This window comes from Alexandromys fortis, unplaced genomic scaffold (assembly GCF_014885135.2).
Source record: "Alexandromys fortis isolate MF-2015 unplaced genomic scaffold, M_Fortis_MF-2015_v1.1 scaffold_174, whole genome shotgun sequence".
NCBI lineage: Eukaryota > Metazoa > Chordata > Mammalia > Rodentia > Cricetidae > Alexandromys > Alexandromys fortis.
The window spans coordinates 1,924,394-1,946,920 of record NW_026068063.1 but is presented as its reverse complement, the minus strand read 5'-3'; the positions used below and the strand labels follow the sequence as shown (position 1 = coordinate 1,946,920).

General features: G+C 47.9%; 1 protein-coding gene across 1 annotated transcript in view; it reads right to left on the bottom strand.

The window, feature by feature from the left end:
- Marchf10 (membrane associated ring-CH-type finger 10) overlaps nucleotides 1–19,654 on the bottom strand; it is a 91,461-nt gene extending 71,807 nt beyond the window's left edge. Inside the window, exons 1-3 of the mRNA XM_050120452.1 lie at nucleotides 19,591–19,654; nucleotides 13,130–13,236; nucleotides 1,086–1,202 (exon numbers count right to left, since the gene is read on the bottom strand). Coding sequence (XP_049976409.1) covers nucleotides 1,086–1,202; nucleotides 13,130–13,219 — 207 coding nt within the window. The 5' untranslated portion in view covers nucleotides 13,220–13,236; nucleotides 19,591–19,654. The remainder of the gene's footprint in view (nucleotides 1–1,085; nucleotides 1,203–13,129; nucleotides 13,237–19,590) is intronic.
- Nucleotides 19,655–22,527: the final 2,873 nt, after the last annotated feature.

Below are 22,527 nucleotides of genomic sequence, written 5' to 3'. Positions count from 1 at the left end.
TCGCGAGGTAAAGGCAGAATGATTGGGAGTTCAAGGCCAGCCTTGGCTACATAGCCAGCTTGAGGCTAGCCTGGGACACATCAGACCCTGTCTCAAAAACAATAGATAGATAATAGACATATACGTAACTATGAGAATGAAATGAGTTAATACACACAAAGAGCTGAATGCAGTGTTCGCCGTGGTACAAATACTCAAATAATGGCTATTGTGAACACCGTCATATATCATATTGTTATAATAATATATTGTTCTTAACTATTTGTTATCAAGTTACACAAAAATATTTAAACAATTGCCAGCTACTGTATCTGTTGTTATCACCGTATTTAACTCTATTCTTGCCTTTAAATTAAAGCCAGAGACAACGGTGCCAAGGATTAGTTCAGAAGCCACAAACATGGAGGCCCAGTGCCTCCGACTCTAGCATCAATGCGTGTCTTACAGACTATGAACATCAGGCCTTCACCACCAGGGGACAAGAGTGAAGCCCAACAAGCAAGGCCATGGCTAAGAGTGACAGGTGGCATTCAAGACAGGAACACCTGGCTCAAGACTCTCTTGCCTTGCCCTTTAGGATTCGTAACAGACTTCCATTTTATCCATTTTTTGTGCCTGTATGTGTTCATGTCTGTGTGCATGCATGTGGTGATCAGTTGTCCAGACAACAAGGTGTAGAACCTTGGGCATCACAACCCAGGTTTTTTCTTTCTTTTTCTTTTTTTTTTCTTTTGAGACGGGGTCTCCCACTGGCTTGGGGTTTTCTCAGTTCTGGCAGGCTATCCGGCCAATGAGCTCCATGAATCTTCTTTTCATCTCCCCAGCTCTGGGACCCCAAGTGCACTCCGCCATACTTGACACCCCGCCCTTAAATGTAGGTTCTGGAAATAGACCTCAGGTTCTCATGTTTGTGGAACAAGCACTTCAGCAGCCGAGAGTACCAATACATTCCTTTTGGAGTTGACTTTTTCCTAACACATCCATGCATGTGTGCACATGTACACACACACACACACACACACAGACAGAGAGAGAGAGAGAGAAAGAGAGGCAAAACAGAGGCAAAAGACTTGAATTCTCCATACCTGCTTGGACGATGACCCGCTTGAAAACCGGGAACTGTCACTCGTGTCTTTCCCCCATAGCTGATCCTGTTTCTTCTCATTTGGGTCTTTTTTGTATTCTTGTCGTTTCAAACAAGCCTAGAGAACACACAAGAGAGATGAGAAAATGGTTGCATTCTCTTGGGTCTGTGACGAGTTTTGGCAAATTCAGGCTTAATACCAACTTGAGAGGCACAAGGAAAATGATATTCGTCTCCAGCTGTTCATGCAATAGCTGTCACTGGGTTCAGAGACCAGGTGTCACTCTCTCCTCCCTTTCCCCAAAACGCAAGGATCAAAGCCATCGATCGCAGCTTTGATAAACACAAACACTAAGCACACCATGGAATACTTTAGGAAGAGCAGCGCTTTCATTTTTTTAAAAAAACTGTGCCATGTCCGTGTGCCCATATCCGTGTGAGTGCTGAGTGTGAGAACACACATATGTGCAGGTGCCCGAGGAGGTCAGAAGACACCATCAGGTCCCCTGGAGCTGGAGCCACAGGCTTTAGTGAGCCACCCTATGTGGCTGGGGAAGTTGAGTCTGGTGCTCATGGCTAAGCAGCAAGTGTTTGTGACTGCCAGGCCATCTCTCCAGCACCTAGAAGAGTTGCCTTTTTAGGAAGGCTGTACCCAAAATGCCCTATCAGCTTCTTCCAGTCTTATTTCCCTCCGTGGCACCCCTCTTACCACCTCTTGAGTTGACCAACTCCTGGGTCATGCTACATGTCTGCCACACGCTATTCCCTCTGCTTGGAATAGCCTCCCCATGTCCCCAGCAGCTCAGGGTGACACCTCCTCTTTCCCTGTCTACCTACTCCTCTCGGGGCTGAATTAATGGATAATGAAGCAGCAGACTGCCACCTGCCTCCATCTGCAGCGTCAACAGTTGCCCATAGTCATCTTTGGTGCACAAACATGAAATGGAAGATTCCAGGAATAAATAATGCATAAGTTCTGAATCTTGCACCATTCTGAATACTGTGATAAAATCTCACTTCGTCCCACTCTCTCCTGCCCTGGACATGAATTATCTCTTTGTCCGGCATACACACACTCTGCATGCTGCACTCCGGTTGCTCACTTTGTAGCCGTCCATTTATCAGCCCTGCTGTGGCATTATCAAAACACTGTTGCTGAAACAATCCTCACGTTATTCACTGCCGGCCCCCAAGGGCAAGAGCCGTGATGCTGGCAGCTGTGACGACAGTGCATCCTCAGAACTGTTCTTCTCACAATTAGGCAGCGGTGCTAATCCTTTACTGAGTCTGGTGGGAGGGGCAAGGGTTTATTCTGCTTACAATTCCAGGTTCCAGTCCATTAGAAAGGGAAAATCCCAGGAGGAACTCAAGCAGTTAGATCATAGCTAGTCAGTCAAGAGCAGGGAGAATTAGGGCACGCATGCCTGCCTGCCCACTCGCTGCCTGCTTCCGCTTAGCTAGCTTTCCTCTCTCACACAGGGTCCAGCCCATGCACCGATACCATCCAGACTTAATGAGGCCCTTCCTTCCTCCGTAAATAACCAGGACAATCTCCATAGCCGTGCCCACCAGCTGATGTAGGTGCTTCCTCAGCTGAGGTCCCTTCTCAGGTGGGTTTAGGTTGTGACAAATTGACCTTTGAAACTACTGGGAGGTGTGGTCTCGGAGGGCATCCCCTGCGAATAAAGACGGGACTGCCATGTATGCGTGAACACAACGCTAACGCACGTGGTTTGAACTGTCTATTTTCCCGATTCCACTGTAATTGGGTTTGTTTTACAGCTCATTTTCCCAGCTGGCCAGTGAGAACTTGAAGAGTAAAAACCACTTCTTACCTTTTTCATTTTCTAGCATTGAATTGCACTGTTTTCCTTATCAGTTTTAAAGTTGGCACACAAAGGAATGGATTCCATCATGACATTTTCATACATGTGGAGCACTGTATGTTGCTCATATTTACCTCGTTCCTCTTCTTTTTGTCATTCCCTTCACACACACACAATTTTAAATAGTTTAGCAAAATATACAAATATTTTTATTTTTTTGAGAACTTCATACTTAGTACTGAATAAATATCTGCTTCCTCCTCCTCACTCCAAGTCCTCCCAACCCTTCTCAAATTAATAAATGAGAGAGAGAGAGAGAGAGGAAGTACATTTAGCGCTGCTTGTGTTCAGGGCAGACCAGTTGGGATTGGATAACGTATCGGGGAGAAAGTGGGTTCTCCCTCCCTCAGCAGCCTCTGACTGTAACTCTTCATCTAGGGGTAAAGTCTCGTGATGCGCATGTTACCATGCCAACTGGTATGGTCACTGTGCAGGTCTTGTATGTGTGCACTTCAATTTAAATCCTGCAGATGAGAGAAAACGCGCTGTATCTGAGTCTGGCTTAATCATATTTTTGCTTCAGAAAATATCAACCCCTAAATGCAACGTAACAAAAATAAAATAACTAGTCCCCCACCACCATTTTCTTAGCAAAATTAAAATAAAATCTAGTGCCACACTCTTTCCCCCTGCACTAGTACTGATATTTTAAATACCACCCCCCCCCCCCAACACACACACAACAGCAAAAGCACTTGGAACATTTCAAGTTCACTCACTGGCCTGCGACCTAGCAGGGTCAAATCATTCAGAAGTCTGGTGTAAAGACAACACTGTTGTTATTAAGCAGACTAGCCATTTCTCCACTGCCTGGCTGGGTTGAGCAGGGAAAGATTTCCTTCGTGTTCCCTCTCCGCTTCCATTAGCGAAAGCATTTCATTTTTTTTAATGTGGCAGGATTCAGAATTTCCTGAATCCTGGGGGGGAAGCCTGGGAGGTTGGGCTACAAGGTTAGGAATAGAAATGGCCTTACTGTGTGTGTGTGGGGGGGGGGGGAGAACAGGTGCTGCAGGAACCGTCTGGGAAGAGTTAGTCGCCCTGCAGGTGAAGAGCCCCCTCACCCCCACCCCAGCTCCCCAGCTGGTCTCCTGCAGCCCGTGGACTTCTGGACTCCGGGAGACAGGTGAGGTCTCACCCCACCAGGCTTGGAAAGTAAGAACACTCCAGAAAAAGTGTTCTCGGTTTCCCTGCTGTCCCCTGGGCCGTCTTTTATTTTGAACAATTCTGTCACAATAAATCACTGAAATGGACACTGGGAAGTGCTGCCAGGATCCGTATGTTTCTCTCCTCTCTCTCTCCTCTCTCTCTCTCTCTCTCTCTCTCTCTCTCTCTCTCTCTCTCTCTCTCTCTCTCTCTCTTTCTCTGACTGTCCTGGAACTCACTTTGTAGACCAGGCTGGTCTCAAACTCAAGAAGATCTGACTGCCTCTGCCTCCTGAGTGCTGGGATTAAAGGCATGTGCCACCACTGCCCAACTTTTAAATATTTCTTTATCAAAAGGAGAGGACAGATAGGTTTGTTTTTTGTGATGTTGAGGACATTATTTTTCTCTGGCTCCTTTCTCTCAGATCAGTGAGAGGAAGATAAGCCATGGCAGGGCAGATACTTAATGATTTTCAGCCTGAGACGCCGAGCAATCTTTCTGTGGAAATCAAACACCAATCCTCTAAGGCTCGCAGCTTTGCTGTGAAGGAACACAGAAACACAACAACCAGGAGTCCAGTCCTAGAGGAGCCAAAACCTGGCACCCCCACCCCGGGATGCATTTTCTTCCCATGGGTGAATATGGATATTTGTTAGTCTGGTCCTTGATGGTGCTGGTTCTGTGGTGGGGATCCTAAAGTGACCAGCTGGCTGGAGAACGACAATTGCCTGTCCTTCTGGGCTTCTCAATTAGTCCCCTTGTGCCCCGCCTGTCGGGATTAACTGGTCTGTGGTCAGCCCGTCAGAGGGCAGCATCAGGTGACTTCTGTGTCCTCCTTCTCTTCCCCTTTTGGTGGCGGCTCTGCTCCCCCACCACATGCACTCAGGCTGCTTCTGTGTAGAAACTTCCACTGTGGGAGCAAATCACAGAATCTGCCCGTGGGGGGTGGCGTGGGTTTTGTGACTCACTGTAACTCAATCCTGGTAAACAAACCCAGCCCCAGCTCTGCCACTTTCTAGCAGAGACCTAGGGAAGGCTGACTCCATTGATTGCCACATCCCTCAGCTGTGGGAGAGATAAGTTCCTGTGTCAATGGGGTTGCTAGGAGAGCAGGGGATTCTCTCAGGGTCTTCTTAGCTGTGACCGGCCTGCAGCAAGGGCTCAATGCCCCCTTCGCCTCACCGCCATCACCACCAGCGAGCTCTTTTTTTCCATCCCACTTACTGGTTTACGTATTTCCAAACTCAGCCTTTGCCGAGGCGAGCATGTGACTGTGATCTTGGTCACGAATGAAAGAGTCCTCCTGTGTGGGTCTGAGGCACACTCATCTCCTGATGGAGAAGTCTTGTCTCTCAACCCACAGAACTCAGCCAGTCAGCTGACGACCGCCTTCTGTGCTCTGGCATTCTGGGGTACACTGTACCCCACTCTGTCTTTAACATTACAGCTGATGGCCCATAGTTAGGCTCAGCGATTCTCTATTATCTGTCATCATCCAGACTCCTTATGACCTAAGAAGCCGTTTTGCATATGAGCAGTTTCCAGTTCTGCTATAAAAACAACTATCATAAAACTAGCCCAAATTAAAAAAACCAAAAACAAATGCAACAAGTTTTTTTCTGTACCACCAGCTCCCAAATAATGACACAGAGACTTATTAATTATGAAAGCTTGGCCTTAGTTTAGGCTTGTCCCCCTAGCTCTTGCAACTTAAATGAACTCATTTATATTAATCTACGTTCCATCACCTGGCGTTACCTCTCTTCCGTCTTGCACCTCCTGGCGTCTCCTGCGCATCTAGATTCCTCTTCCCCGTCCTTTCTCTCTCCCACCTCTACCTCTGCCTAGCGATTGGCCATTCAGTTTATTATAACCGTCCCAGCAATGCATCTTCTCACCGTGTAGAGACAGCCCGCAACACACAAATATGGACATGACTAGTCCACCTTTTTTTGTTTTGGCTTTTGACACAAGGTCTCATGGGGCCCAGGCTGGCTTTGATCTTGACAACTTCTGCCTCTACTGCCTGAGTGCTGATGTTCCAGGTGCTGCTACCACACCTGGTTTTATGCGGTCTTGAGGACTGAACCCAGGGCTTCATGCAGCCTAGCTGTGCTGGTTCATCTTTTTCTTTTCAGTTGGACACAAACAAGAGTCATCTATCAAGAGGGAACCTCAAGTTAAGGAATTGCTTTCATGAGACTGAGTTCTGGGCAGGTCTATGGGGGCATTTTCTTGACTAACGGTTGCTGTGGGGGGGATTCTGCCCATTGCTGGTATTGCTGCCCCCGGGCAGGTGATCCTGAAGGGTATAAAAAAAGACTAAGCAAGCCATGGAAAGTGATCTCGTAAGCAGTACTCTTCTGTGGCTTCTGCTTCGGTTCCTGTGATGGACTATGAAAGCTGTGAACGGAAACAAACCCATTCCTCCCCCAGGTTCAATCTCCAGCACTGCACAATCAACGAATAAATAAGCAAGACTCTCTCCCAGGCTCCTGTGGGAAGAGGAGCTGAACGACAGCCGAGAACCCTCTATTGAAATGCTTTGGGACCAGATGTATTTTGGATTTGGTTTTTTTTTTCAGATATTAAGGTATTTGCATAAATCTCACAAGGAGATCTCTGGTAGATGAGTCTCAAGTCTAAACACAAAATCCATGGACCTTAAGCCCATACTTTGAGGGTATTTCATGTAATGTTTGAAATAATTTTGTGCACGAGACGTTTCCCTGGTGTGGCAGTATACTGGTGCTCAGGGACCTTCACAGCTTTGAGTATTTGAGATTTGGGATTTTGGATTAGAGCCGTGTGCAACCTGCATCTCTCCCTCCTGCCCACTGCGCCACATGGTATAGAAGCCACCAGCATGGCCTTCAACACATTTATATCGCCATGTTTCGTTGTTTGATCTGCACTTGAAAGAATTGAGATGAGCAAGTGACATGAAATGAAACCAATTTGAGCACATCTGAGAGATTGTGGAAAATTGTTCCAAAATGCCAAGTGTAATCTTCCCTTCTAGCCTTCCGGTGGGCATTAATGGCTAAGGCTAAATTCTGCCTCCGGTTACATAAATACATTTGGGGAGGGAAGTAAGAGGTGAGGGAGGGAGGGAGGGAGGGACATACAGAGAGGGACAGAGAGAGGAGAAATATGAACACCCTGGAAGGAACAGAGCCAAGGTCTAAGATAGAATATAATTATATCCTAGTTACCCGATTCTGAAATAGCAGGTAATATGCCAAATAGATGTTTACTTCCTCTTTTTTCTTAAAAGAGCCCCACCCAGGCACCGAAAAGAGTAGAAGCAAACAATGAGGGTGGGGTTAGCCTTCTCTTAGAGCTAACCCACAGACCTGTAAAGGCTGCATTTGCTGCATACCAACCTTTAGAGTATTTTAGGACAGAGCAGGAATAACCCAAGTCTAGAAAAAAAAAAAATTAGGAGGTTCCTAAGGGCTTCAATTTGAGCCAGTTCATTAAAGGCAAGCCAAGCGCGGGAGGGAATGTGTGGCAAGTGTGTGTGATTTGGGAGCTGCGTGTAGTGATTACGTCTTACACCATTCCAATGCCCTGCAACGGGAAATCCCAGGTGTCCCGAGCAGATGGCTGCAGGGGGAGCGAACGCTTGGATTCCCACAGGGTGCAATGGGCCAGCCCCACAGCAGGCACAGCCAGCCTTCTGACAACGTAACATGCTGCCACTGCAAAGTCCACACGCGACAACCGTGCCGTCAAGCCACAAAACAATCTCATAGTATTTGAATAAGCTTATGGATTTGTATTGGATGGCATCTATAGCTAAACTCAGCCACATGGGACGGGTTGGACACAACACATTAAGGTATCGGTACCTACCCAGCACAACAACTCCCCCTCAGTAAATGATCTCGGCACACTTTGGCTGGATGGCACCAAGTTAATCACCGGTCACTCAAGCCATGGAATTGATTCTTTTCTAAGACATAGTCTTTTGATCAGCCCAGGGAAACCTTGAACTCATGGTCCTCCTTCCTCTGCTTCTCAAGAGCTGGAATGATTGAGGTATACCTCCATGCCCAGCTGCAAGTGATTTTTAAGCCCCAACTTTAAAGTCTTTCTGGAATAAGGCAAAGGACAGGTGAAATAATATCATTTAAAAAAAAAAAAACAACATTGCAGGGCTGGGCGTGGCGGCACACACCTTTAGCCCAGAACTCAGCAGACAGAGGTAGGTGGATCACTATGAGTTTGAGGCTAGCCATGGTTCCGTCATGAGACCTTGTCTAAAAGGAAACGTTACTGCTGTTCCTTTGGAGTTGCTACCGTCGGTCACTGTTTCCCTGTTTACAGCAATCTATATCTTAAAGGCAACCATATGTTATTTCGTGCGGCCCCATTGATGAGTGGCTTTGAAAAAGGCCAGTAATGATGCAGTTGGTTCTAGGAACAGTCACACACTAGCTGGACTACGTCTGACAAGTTGGTGGTTAGCGTAGATAGCACTGGCTTTCAGGCACTACAGTGTGTGGTTCAGCCTGGGCCAGGAGGCTCACGACAGTAAGAGGCTAGGGAGAGGAAGCGACACAAATGAGAACTGTGTGCAGTCTCCAGCCAGAGGGACGCGTCCTAAAGCAGCAAATCTACTACAGATCATCGACAACATACGTCAAACAGGTTGAATTGCATGCTATGTAAACTGCCACCAGTAATTTCTTAAAAACAAACAAAATGCGAACCCAGATACTATGTGAGTCAGAGATTTCCTTTAGTTCTAAATTAAAACTGTGATCTTTACGATCTGGGTAGAGAGAAGGCAGTAAAAGCAAGGTGGGGCGGGTGGGGGTTAGGGTTAAGTAGCAGTTCCTGCTAAGGTTGGCCTTGCTTAGGTCCCCAGATCTGGAGCCTGACTTTGCGGGGGAAGCTGAAGGTCTTTAAGTATTCCCGTGGCACAGGCTAGAATAGGACAAAAGTCAGGAAGGTGACAAAGTCAGCCATGACAAGGAGGGGGCCAGCTAAACATCAAAGGATATCGTGGTAGTCTCGGGTGAAAATTATGGTATTTGGAACCATGGTGGTGGTCATAGGATAAAGGGTGGCATAGGCTCAGGTGCCCTTAGGTGTGAGCTTGGCAAAGTCTGCCAGCCGAAACTTTGTTGGGGAGAGATTAAGGAGTCAGGGAAGGGGTTGAGAGGGGAGGAGGGGTGGTGAGGGATGGACATGTTGGATTAGTGACGCCTGTGCGGATGCACCCACGGCTCTGGCATTCTGCGAGACTCTGGGGACAAGCCAGCTGTATGAAGTAGGGGTTAAGAACCAGAAGAGCCAACAAGTGATGAGGGCCTTGTGTATCAGAAGTGGAAGGGGGCTGAGGCTGGGACCCTGGGACTCAGCAACGAAGGGTGGAAGGAAGAGGAGGGAGTAGGAAAGAAAACCGGAGATTAACATGAGGGAGACACTGTGTCAGGAGACCGTGACATGAGAGAGAAGCAGCCTCGGGAAACAAAGACTCAGAAGGTGTCACTGAATTGGGTCACCAACCTCAGCAGTGGTTAAGAAGAAGTGCGCATTTATAAACAAACACACAGCCTACAAGGAAGTGGAGACAGACATGAGACAGGCTGGAGCAGTCTGAGACAGACAGGAGGAAGCTGGGTGCTGCCAGAGCAGCAAGGCTTGCACCTGGCTTCTTAAGGATGTGAACCTCAGCGTAGCTGTAGACTGGAGCTGCTAAGGACAGAAGATTGGGCTGAGGGTGCAGCTCAGTTGGTGGAGGGCTTGCTTCTCATGAAGGAGGCCTTGGATCCTGTCTCCAACACGATACATAGATAAACCAATAAAAAAATATAAAAGATACATACACAAGTAAATAAAATAGAGAAAGAGAGAGTGAGAAGAGAAGGTATCAAAACACAGACAGCAGAGTCCCATACGGCAGAGGCTGGATGGACCAAGGCCTCCGCTGGTCACTAGCAGGACAGTGGACACTTTGCCCTCTGAAACTGGAGGTCTGGAAGGTTGTGAGGCCTAGGATGGCCGGGAAGAAGGCTGAGAAGGTTCCTCTGCTTGGGTTTTTTGTTTGAAAGGAAAATGGACATGTAGGGTCAGATGTAAAAAACTGGAAAGTTTTCAGTCAAGATTATAACCAGAAGGGTTGATGGACAGGAAATGCCTTGACAGGAGTCACTCTTGTCCGTCCACCGACGCACATCTCCGTCCATCATCTGCTCTGCTTCCAGCTCCTGAGCTGGACCACTTTTTGCCACCTCCATGCCTGTGAACTTGATCCAATTCACCATATCATCTTTGCTAAACGCCAATTATACTTTCAAAATATTTTGCTTTTTTACTCTTGTCTTTTCCAGCCCTTTCCCCTCACAGAAGCCAAAGTGATTTAAAAAAGAAACAAACAAAAAAACTAAAGCAGGTCAGGTCTCTTTCCTCCACAACTATCCAGTGATTTTCACTGTGATGAGCTTCACGTGGATGACATGTCCTGCTTTCTCCTGTAAGAGCCAGCCTGATCCGGTTCTACGGAACTCTTCCACCTCCTCAGGTCAGACACTTTGCTTTGGCTCTCAAGGAGTGTGATGCCCCGCCCTTTATTATGCTGGGATTTTTTTTGTTTGTTTTGTTCTGGGTTTTTTGTTGTCTTTTTCCTATATTGATCAGCAGCTGTCCTCGTCAGTTTTCCTTGAGGTAAGCCAGCTTAAAGACCCGGAGGGTTTGTTTTGGCTCCCTGCCTTGCAGGTTTGATCAGGACAGAAGCTCTGATGAAATGACACTCTTGCTAGAGGACATCATGGGGGCAGTGGCCATTCAGCTCACAGAGGCCAACAAGGGAGAGGGAGGAAGGGGCTGGATTTCCATAGTTCCCTCAGCCAGCACACCTCCAAACACTTTTCACTAGAACCTGCCCCTTAAAGGTTCTGTCCTTTTGCTAGGCCCCGCCCCTTAAGGGTTCTTACCCTCTCCACAGTGCCCCGTAGGGAGCTCAGCCTCTAGCACATGGGCTTATGAGGGAACATTCTAGAGCCACACCGGAGCCACACTGGAGCAGTAACCGAAATCACTTTATACTGTGGGCACATTTTCTACTTCCTAAACCTAGAGTGAAAAGGCCAGAAGAGCAGGGCCCTTGTTCAGCACAAAGTAGGCATGGAGTGGATTAAATATCGGTTGAATGGCCAAACCAAACCAAACGAAACACAACTGGCAATGCTGAAAGCTTAAGTGATCTTAGACAAATGCAACAGCTTCAGGACACATGGTTGTGGCATTTCCTTCACCAGGGACCACTGATATCAAGACAATCGCCTTCCGCACTCACTGGAGAAACAGCATTAAACAAGTGTTTCCACATGCCAGCCAGGTGGAGGAGGCATCTCTGTGAAAAGCAGACGATTCCCTGAGTAACCCATCCCCAATTGCTGCAAATCTCCCCCTTTGCAGTCCTCCTGAGTGCGGACTGTGGGAAGAAACTGCCGATCCTTCCCAACCCCAGAGCAGAGTGTCACCGCTCAGGTGAAGCCAGGCTACTGAGCTGGGTCTGGTTTCCTTGGTGACTCACAGGCTCAGTTCTATCTGAAATTGCTAAGAAAGAGAAGAACCTGATAGCTGAACTGTGTTTTCCTTAGGGAGGGACTGTTTTCCAAGCTCCATGGAGGCTGAGGATGTGTCTCCTTGATTGGCGAGGGCAGCTTCTCATGGGGGGGAGGTGAGGACAGATCCTAAAGGCTCTACGAATCCCACAACCGAGTACAGCAAGTCTGTCCCATGCCAGCCCCAGGTAATTGCATCATGACCCCTCAGGCACCCCATCACTTTTGTTTTTGCTTGCAAACACTGTAACCACGGAGACCAGAAATTTGCTTGTTGTAGAGTGGCTAACCACCTTTCTTCTGGTGCCCATGACAACAGAAGGGCATGCTATAGGGCAACTCAGTTAACCCCTTCAGGTCTTTTTGCTTCTCAGCTCAAGGGCTGTGGGCCAAACACTGCATTAGATACGTGTGTGGAGGCATGAGTGTGTGGAGGCATGAGTGTGTGGAGGCATGAGTGTGTGGAGGGTACATGTGTGCACAGATGCACACATCCAACACACATGTGGGCCAGTGGAAGATGTTGGGTTCTTTACCTTACTCCTTCGAGACAGGGTCTCTCAATCTGGAGCTAGGCTGGCGGCCAGCAGACCCCAGTGATCCCATCTCTGCCCAGCAGAGCACTGGGTTACAGATGCACACGGCCATGCTTAGCCTTTTGTGTGGCTGCAGGAGTTTTAAACTCAAGTCCTTATGTTTATTCAGCAACATTTCACTGCCTGAGCCACTTCCCAGCCCTGACATTTGGGTATTTTAGAAGCCCCCTAACACTGCAGCACGGAGGACGGAGTGGTGTAAAACACAAAGTCTGGACCACCACTGGGATAAAATGCTCATTTCAATTCTGCGACAGGATTGTGAAATTAGAACCAACCATTTTTTTTTTACTTTTTTTCTTTTTTTTAAAAAAAATTACTTATGTATAAGAGTGTGCTACCTGCATGTGCATCTTTATGCCAGAAAAGGGCATCAGGTCCTACGATAGAAGGTTGCGAACCACCATGTGGCTGCTGGGAATTGAACTCAGGACCTCTGGAAGAACAGTGCTTTTAAACACTGAGCCATCTCTCCAGCCCCCAGCACCAACCATTTTATACAAGTCAGAAAGATGAGTGACTTTTCACGGTCGGCCAGTGAGTGGCACGTTCAGGGTGGGCTTACACCGATGCAGCCTGAAAATTCTTTTTTTTTTAAAAAAATATTTATTTATTTATTTATTTATTATGTATACAATGTTCTGTCTGTATGTATGTCTGCAGGCCAGAGAGGGCACCAGACCTCATTACAGATGGTTGTGAGCCACCATGTGGTTGCTGGGAATTGAACTCAGGACCTTTGGAAGAGCAGGCAATGCTCTTAACCTCTGAGCCATCTCTCCAGCCCCAGCCTGAAAATTCTATTCCCCCCAAAAGACAATCCTTGCTTTCTGCAGTTACCTGATATTCAGAGTCCACCTTGTGCTGCATGCCCCGCAGATACTGAACGTCACTGACGAACTTCTGCCTGTCCCTTGCTTCATGCAACATGGTTCTTAGTTCCCGATCTAGGTAAGACAGAGAAGGAAACGTACCGTGACAGATGTTGCTGCGGGCCACCATATCTGGGTTTATTTGAGTAGAATTACATGTGTTCGTTTATTAATCTATTCCCCCACTGTTTGAAAGGTACAAACGTTCCTTTTTTTTGTATTTGTGTCAAAGTTCTTATAGCCTTTTCTGTTCCAACCATAAATAATGCAGACGCGTTCATCAGCGGGCTTCAGAGATCCCATCCTGGTTACTCACAGGGAGTTAAGTTGACAGACACCTCACTGGGTAGCACTTCTACCACATGACCGAGGAGTAAACAAGAACCCAGATATGTGGTGACCAAATTGTTAAGTCCTGGGTTGCTTAAATTCACGGATGTGACCATTGTCCTTAATCCAAGCCAGACATTGCCAGCCGCTGGGTACAGCAGCCAGGCAGGCAGACACCGCCTCTGCCTTTGTGCTGCCGATGGCTTAGGGTGGAGAACCATCGCTAGACAGTTCAGCTGGAACTGCCACCACAGAGCCGGGTCTGGGCTCCTTGAGGGAATGGCACCGTGGAAGAGCAGAGTGACTGGAAAGATCGGCCTGCAACACTGGGCTTGGTAAATCATGAGTTAGGCAAGAGTTGGCAGAGGGCAGCAGGTGCCTCAGGGCATGAAGGAGAATGAGGAACAGTGAGGGCTTCTGTGGGGCCTTGCAGGTCAGAATGAGAAGTCACATGAGCTAATAATAGGTTCTAACCCAGGGAATAAGTGTTTCACGGGGTACGTACGTGTGTGCGTGTGCAAGTCAGAGCTGGACATCAGTTGTTATTGTTCCTCAATCACTCCTCGCTTTGTTTTCTTGAGATAGGGCCTCTCACTGAGCCGAGAGCTCACTGATTTTGCAAGAATAGCTGACCAGAAAGTCTCAGGGATCCTCCTGTCTCTGCTTGCCCAGGTTTTACATGGATGAATGGTGGGGGTGGGGGGGTGGGTCGGTCCAGAACTCAAGTTCACTACAGAACTCATGCTCACTACAGCAACATTTCACTGACTAAGCCATCTCCCAATCTTTTACATTTGTGTTTGTTTGTTTGTTTTTTTTTTTNTGCTGGGATTAACGTCAGGCGCCAACAAACCTGGCAGAAAAAAAAAATGTTCTTTTTTTTTTTTAGATTTTTCGAGACAGGGTTTCTCTGTAGCTTTGGAGCCTGTCCTGGCACTAGCTCTTGTAGACCAGGCTGGCCTAGAACTCACAGAGATCCGCCTGCCTCTGCCTCCCGAGTGCTGGGATTAAAGGCGTGCGCCACCACCGCCCGGCTGTTTTTGTTTTTTAAGACAGGGTTTCTCTGTAGTTTTGGAGCCTGCCCTGGAACTAGCTCTTGTAGACTAGGCTGGTCTCGAACTCACAGAGATCCGCCTGTCTCTGCCTCCCAAATGCTGGGATTAAAGGCGTGCGCCACTGCCGCCCAGCACATTTGTGTGTTTAAAAGGCTCCTAAAGTTGTAGTTTGGAGGATGGGGTGGGGTATTATGCGGAGTTGTGACCACCGAAGGGCTAGGAGACGAGAAGGTAACAAGGCAGCAAATGTGTGGGGAGGAGGAAGAGGAGGCAGAAAAGAAGGACAGTGGGGGTGGGGAGGGTGGTAGCTCCCCCATGGAGCAGCCTGTGGGAGGGCCAGGTACCCTTCTGAGCGTCCACCTAGATTCACTCATGTCATAGTCACAAGTGCTGCAAGGCAGACGATGTAGTTTCTGATACAGGACAATGACCTAACCACAGCTCAAGGGTGATTTTAACGAAAAGGTAGGGATTCCTACCATCAGGAGACACACAGCCAAGACACAACCGAGGTTTTCCTCAGTGACCTCCTATCTTAGGGTTTCTATTGCTGGAACAAAACACCATGACCATAAAGCAAAGTTGGGGAGGAAAGGGTTTGTTCAGATCACACTTCCACGGTGCTGTTCATCACCAAAGGACGTCCGGGCTGAAACTCCAACCGGGCAGGGTCCTGGAATCAGGAGGGGTGCTGCTTACTGGCTTGTTCACCAGGACCAGCAGCTCAGGGCTGGGCCTTCCCCGCACTGACCACTAACTGAGAAAAAGCCTTACAGTGGAACCTTAAAGCATTTCTCTGCTGGGGCTCCACCTTCTCTGCTGTGTCAAGTTGACACACAAAGCCAGTCAACACAAGGGACTCCTTAACACACAAACACAGCGCTAGCAAGCCACAACCCTTCCTTTCTTATTCATCCGCGAGATCTCACATTAACAACAAAAATAACTGTAAAAGTCCCACAGTCCTTACAAATTCAGATACATTAAAATTTCAGTCCTTTTAAAATAGCCAATCTTTTTAAAAATCCAAAGTCTTTCAAAATTCAAAGTCTCTCAGCGGTGGGCTCTAGTAAAATACTTTCTTACTTCAAGAGGGGGAAAAAAATCAAGGCACAGTCATAATCAATCCAAAGCAAAACAAAATTCCAGCATTCCAGGGTCTGGATTCTATTCACGATCTTCTGGACCCCTCCAAGGGCCCCGGGTCACTTCTCCAGCTGCGTCTTCTAGGCTCCGGCTGACTCCACTCCACTGCGGCTGCTGTTCTTGGTGGTCGCCCCATGGTGCTGACATCTCCAAAACACTGGGGTCTTCTGCTGTGACTGGGCCGCCCTCTTCACCAACGGCCTCTCATAAGTTCTCGTCATGGTGCCAAGCCTCTGTTCCTCTGCATGACCCCCTTCAGTCCTGGGCCTTCAACTGCTACTGAGGTTGACTTTCATGAATGGCCTCTCCTGACCTCTTCAGTGCCAAACCTCAGCTGCTCTCCATGACCCCTTCATGCCTTCAAAGAGTCACCTGGGTGATGCCTACACATTGCCAAGGCCAGCTGCCAGCAAGGGTGGCAGCCTCTGGAAGACAGCTTCTTTGTGCTCTGAGGAAACACTTTCCAATATTTCACCTCAGTGATGCTGCGCTCTCTCCTCTCTCTCTCTGTCTCTGTCTGTCTGTCTGTCTGTCTCTCTCTCTCTCATTTTTCAAGACAGGGTTTCTCTGTGTAGTCTTAGCTGTCCTGGAACTCACTCTGTAGACCAGGCTGGCCTCGAACTCACAGACATCCACCTGCCTCTGCCTCCTGAGTGCTGGGGTTAAAGGCGTGAGCCACCGCCACCAAGCTGCTGGTTTCTTCTTAATCACTGCTAATTTCTTAGCTCCAGCTGACCATCATCAAGTGTCCCAGTAAAGCAAAGTGTCACTTCAGTAGTTCCGGGATCTTGCTAATGACAGCTGATTCTTTGGCCCAAGCTTAACAGAATCATCGAATCTTAAATAATAAATGACCCCGATAAGAGTCTTTATCTTCCTTCTGAAACCTCATAAGCCAGACCTCCGTCCTCTGTATTGCTCTCAATATTCTTATCTTCCAAGACCCCACAGAACATCCCACAGAGTTCTTAACACTCAATGACTCTTCTAACCCAAAAGCTCCAAAGTCCTTCCACAATTCTACCAAAACCATGGTCAGATCTGTCCCAGCAAAACCCCACTATGCTGGTACCAATTTCTTAGTTAGGGTTTCTATTGCTACAAAACACCAGGACCATAAAGCAAGTTGAGGAGGAAAGGGTTTATTTGTCTTATACTTCCACATTGCTGTTCACCACTGAAAGAAGTCAGGACAGGAAGTCAAATAGGGCAGGATCTTGGAGGCAGGAGCTGATGCAGAGGCCATGGAGGGATGCTGCTTACTGGCTTGCTTCTCAAGGCTTGCTCAGCCTGGCTTTTTATAGAACCTGGGACCACCAGCCCAAGGACAGCACCATCTACAATGGGCTGGGCCCTCCCCACATTGATCAAAATGCTTTACAGCAGGATCTCATGGAGGCATTTTCTCTACAAAGGCTCCTTCACAGTACACCTCAAATCTAATGCTTTGCTGTGGGGGCTGAAAAATGCAGGCCCATTTCCACCTTGTCTGCTGGTCAGAGAGTTTGGAGATTGACAAGCATAGTTGCATGTCCCACTCAGGATGTGATTGCTTGGTTCTTTTGATATTAAGACAGCTCCATGCCACCTCCTGACAGATGGTCAGGATATGTAAATGCACTTCTGCTCCTTCCTTTGTAACTATGAGGTCACCAGGGGAAGGGCAGTCTTCAGCACACCTGACCTAGAGCACCTTTGCTACCTAGACAACAGAATGCTAACGATTTGATGTCTCAGAGTGACAAAGCGATTGTGTTAGTTAACCTTTGTATCGTGTTAATAAAGTCTTTTGTTACCTTCTCCCCCCACTTTACATTGGGTATAAAAGCTGTGGAAAAACAAACACAGGTGATTTCAGAAATCACTGGAATACCCTCCCAGCATTAGTCTATGTTTTCTGTCTTATTCTTTTTATGTGTCTTCATATTCTTTACTTAAATTTCTTCGGTTCCCACCCCCCTACCCTGGTAAGAGGCGATTTTGTTGAGGCCAGTCCTCTACACTTTGCCTGCCTGAAATCAGGAAGGGCAGCTTTGTGAGACGAGAATGTGGAGACTGAAGTGCAGAGCTGTAGGCACTTCAGACACCATTCTTGTCTCATACTCAAATGGAGTCTGTAATGGTAAAAGCAAAAGTGCTGCAGATTCCGGTGGCTGCAGCAGCAGAAACACTGCAGGTCCCCAAGAGGCGGCAGTGGGCCATGTGGCAGCAGGCAGCGAACAGCAGGTCCCCATAGCAGCCAGGCCCAGGCAGGGATGGTGCAGTTCCCCAAGTGACTGCAGCAGGCCACAAGGAAAACAGACTGATGGCATGCCACGGGACCACGCCACAGGTCTCCGAAGGCAGCTGGTCCCAGACAGTGGGTGAGAGAAAGACGGATAGGCACACCATGCAGTGTGAGGTTGGATATTTATTTAGTGAGTTATGGAGGGGAAAGGAAGAAGGGGAGAAAAGCAGAGAGGCAGAGAGAGAGAGAGAGAGAGAGAGAGAGAGAGAGAGAGAGAGAGAGAGAGAGAGGGAAGAGACAGAAAGGGGAAAGGGGAGAAGTGGGCAGAGGCAGAAGCTGCCTCTTCAAGAGGTAGATGGAAAAGAAAGAGACTCAGGCTGGAAGCTGAAGATCAACTTGCCTCAGAGGAGGGTGTGTGTGTGGCTTGTCTCTTAAAGGGACAGGACAGATCATTACAGAGATGTAGAAGGCTCTGAGCTGATTGGACAGGCAAAGATTTGGCCACTGCTGGCATATTGCTAACAACTGAAGTTGAAGCAAAAATGGGTACTGAACAGAGAAAATGAAGATGGGACAAACCCATTAACAAATAAAAATGTAAGGAAGAGGCAGTTGGAGAGGAGCTCAGGGAAGGATTTCAGAGGCAGGAGGGAAGCCCAGTGAATGGCCGGTCCAGATGGTGAATACCCTTAGCAAGGGCAGGAACAGGACCAACAGGGCTGCCGTTCCACTGTGTTAGCTGTGTAAACGTGTCTTGACTTCAGTACATTAGACTTGGTTGGTGCGGACTAATTTATGACCATAATATTATAGCTCACAAAGTTATAAAATGGCACTGTTCGTGCCAGACTGAGACTGCCAGATCTCATCAACAGATGGTTGACCGAAGCTCTTTCATAGATTGCTGCATATACTCTGAGTGACTCCGGCATGTTCTCAGCTTCTCAGAAATGGCAGTGGGACAGTCACCAACCGAACCCTCAGGTGTGTGCGCCCCGTGGCTTTCTTCCATCCTCTGCTTTACTCGTGTGTGTAGAAACTGACAGTCAGCTTGTCCCTGACTCACGGTGACCCAGTGTCTGGTCTAGGAGTTATAAAATCTTGCAAGGTTTTCTGTCTACCCTTGAGCAGCTTGGGGGAACTTCCTGGTCCCTGGGAGGACTGTTTTCTCTCAAGATAGACGGTGGGTCTTTGACGAGTTAGGATCTGAAGCTACAATATACAGTTCTATAGCTGGTAAAACCCCTAACCAGGATCATGCTTCTCCCCTCTTAAGCTATTCCCTAATTTTCCTTGTGATAAGAGTCAGGTTGACATGCCAACCTTTGTCCTGTAAGATCAACTTGATCCAGCCCCATGGAACCTTCTACCACCTCCCACACCACACTCTTGACTGCTCAGGGCATTGCTATCACTTGGTCCAGGATGGTTGGGTGAGCATTTTCCCATCATGCACTTCACAGGCATAGGGCTCTACCCTCATTACCTGTTTTTTCTTTCTTCATATATTTACCCGCAACTATGTTAATTTTCTATGACTGTAACAAATACCTGAGGGAAGTCAGCATAAAGATTGTGTGTGTGTGTGTGTGTGTGTTAGTGTGCATTTCAACAGACATTAATGGACCATATTTAAAAGTATCACTTTTAACTTTTCATATAAGTTTGTACCTGCATAGAATGATGTCTGTTCCCCCCTTTTCAGAAAACGGTGGGGTTAAAAACAGAAAGATGGACCCCCGCTGCTCCTGCTGGGAAGAGAAAGAAGCCTGTCTGAATATTAATCAGGCAGGGAACACCAGAATTCATAACCAGATTATGTTGATGGCCACGAAAGCGCACAGCCCACAGCCCCGCGGGATGAAACATCGTAGGTGTACAACAAAGCCCATTGCTCTAGCATGGCTTCAGGGTGGTATAACAGAAGGAAGGGTCTTAGTCAGGAGGCCTGAAACAACCCGGCTTGAAGGGGTAGGAACCAACGCCACCGAAAAACTTTCTAGGTGCTCACTGACTTCACAAACGCCTTCAAAACAAAGGACTTTGCCCGAAGGAGACCCTCCCCACCCACCATAAGCTCCCTGTCACCCTACATTTGACTGTAAAATAAAAATCTCAAGCACCGAAGTGCCATGTGTAGTTCCTTATTTAAATATATCAAGACCTTATGAGATTGAACAATCTGTTTCCTTGGTGTCTGACCAAGGAGCCAGGCGGTTATCTCAGTTTAGGAGAACAGTCTCCACACGAACTTGGATTTTAGTCTGCACGGCAAGTTTGACAAACTGACCAGAGTGGACAGGAAACAGAAATAACTGTTATGGGAATAAATCCACAGAGAATAAGCTTACTCAACCAGAGAGCCATTTGAAGCCAAGGGCTCCCCCCCCCAGCAGATATAAGCAGTTGCAGGAGTGCTGTGTGGGGGTGGACAATAAAGCGTGGGCAAGGCCCGATTCTAAAATAGCAGCCCGCATTGTCCTTCGTTCTCACCTTTAAACCGCTTCCCGCTCTGAAATTCGCACATGGTCATGCACACGTCTGTTGGGAGCCTCTAGTGACAAAGCACTGGACCGGGTTTGCTTTAGAAATCAGTGTGAGAAGCCATGTTCAGGAGAGGGAGAGGGCCAGGATGAGGGGGTGTGAGAGGAGGAGAGGAAGTGAGTGCTTCTGCCAGGCCTCAAAATTCTACACATCTGTGAAATTTCCATGAGGAATATTCTAAGAACTCTGTGACATATGAATTCCTCTCTGTTGAAAATTTCCAGGGAATTCAGGCTGAGTGAGATGCCCTGACTGAGAAGAACAGGACTCAGTGGCAGACTGCGTTTCTTTCCATCCGCTAAAGATACTACACATGTGCACTTACAAATGCAGGCTACCTGCATGCGCACACGCTGTCTCCTTTTCTATGTCCATAACTGTCCAAAACAAAACAAAAACAAACAAAAAATCCCCCACAAAACCACGAAAAACCCATATCTGAAAGGAATGCTTTAAGCTAAACTCACCATTTTTCTTGCTCTGCTCTCTCTGTGAAGTCTCGCTAAAACGATACTGCCTTGGTTTTGGCAAATAAGCAAAATGTAAATTTAACCTCTTTAGAATGAAGCTTCATTTGAAGCAAAATTTTAAGTAGCTGTGTTTCTGCCTGACAGGGTTATAAATTCCTCCTTTTCTGAGATTGGGTGCTTGGAAGAAGGATTTGAGAAACCTTTAATTCAACCTTTCCACGATGAATTAATTTGTAATGACAAGGATTCCATGATTTATTTCCATTTTAGCTTGAGGGAAAAAAAAACTTATATAGAGATTTTTTAAAAATCTCACTTTACAAACTTGTGTTGAGTATAGTTTAGTGACGAGGCCCATTTTATACTTCAGAGGCTGAGGGCTTGAGGCAGGGTGGAGAAGGCTCTGCCTCTTCCAATTTAATTTAGGAAATGCAGGTGGGGGGGCACGAGAGGCCTGGCTAACAAATACTGACCACTAAGCCCAGAGGAGAGGGAAAGACCACCACAAGTTTGACAAGCCATTGGCTTCTAGCATTAGTAATACCATCTTTTCACACTCAAAAGCTGTTTCCTGGACTTGAAGACCAACGGCATGTGCGGAGAAGGTGCACAGCTGTGCGAGGGTCAATGGCAAAAAATGACCAGACTCCCCTTAAATCTATTCCTTTGAGGCAGAAACTAACTGGATCTGGGGTCAGCCGGAGGAAGAGAGAGACTGGCCACCAAGCTCCAGGCCTGATTTCCCTCTAGAATCTTTTAAGTTTAAAAGGTTAAGTTGACCCTCAGTCCTGGAAAAGCTGGGGCGTGGTTACCTTAGGGATCAGCACTTTCGCCCCTTGCCAGGGGCTAAAGGGGCCGCGGGGCGGAGCAGGTGGGCAGGCCCACAGCAGAGGAACGGCCCATCAACCGTGCGTGGGGCCGGTCCTGAGCTCCTCTTCCTCCCCCACGCCTCACGTCTTCCCACCCACTTGCGGCCCCTCTTCCTTCTCCTCCCGGAGGCAGCTGTCCGCCGCGGCCACCGGCCTTTCTCGGGGCGGAGGCGGTGGGGGCGGCTGCTTGGCGTCTTCCCGTTTCCTTGGCAACCGGGCCGCCTTCCTCGCGCGGAGCCTGGGCCGCTGGCCGCGAGCGTGGATCGTGGGGGTGGGGCAGGGCTGCGGCCTCCGGGGTCCTGAGTCCACACGTGGGCGGGCCCACTGGTTGCCGTGGGAACGAAAAGGGATGCAGTTGGGAAAGGAAAGCAGTGATGGCGGCTGGCTTGGAAGAGGCACGCTAGCTGATTTTGTCTATGTGTTCACGCCCAGATGCCTTGCTGTTTCTTAAAAGGAGATTGGTAGGGGGAAAAAATCGATTGAATAAGATATTAAAGGCAACACATGGAAAGAAGAAAAGAGACTGCATTTCTTGAGATGGTTGATGTACAGGGATCTTCAAGTAAAATGTAGCAATCCTACATAAGAGAAGGAATAAATGATTAAGAGAGGCACCCGTCAGAAGGGAGACCAGAAGCCGGCCTCTTACTTAGCAGTGGTCATTACTGGTTTCTCCAGGAAAGAGGTGTTTGGAGGGTTAGGCCAGTGCCCACCAGGTTTTTGGC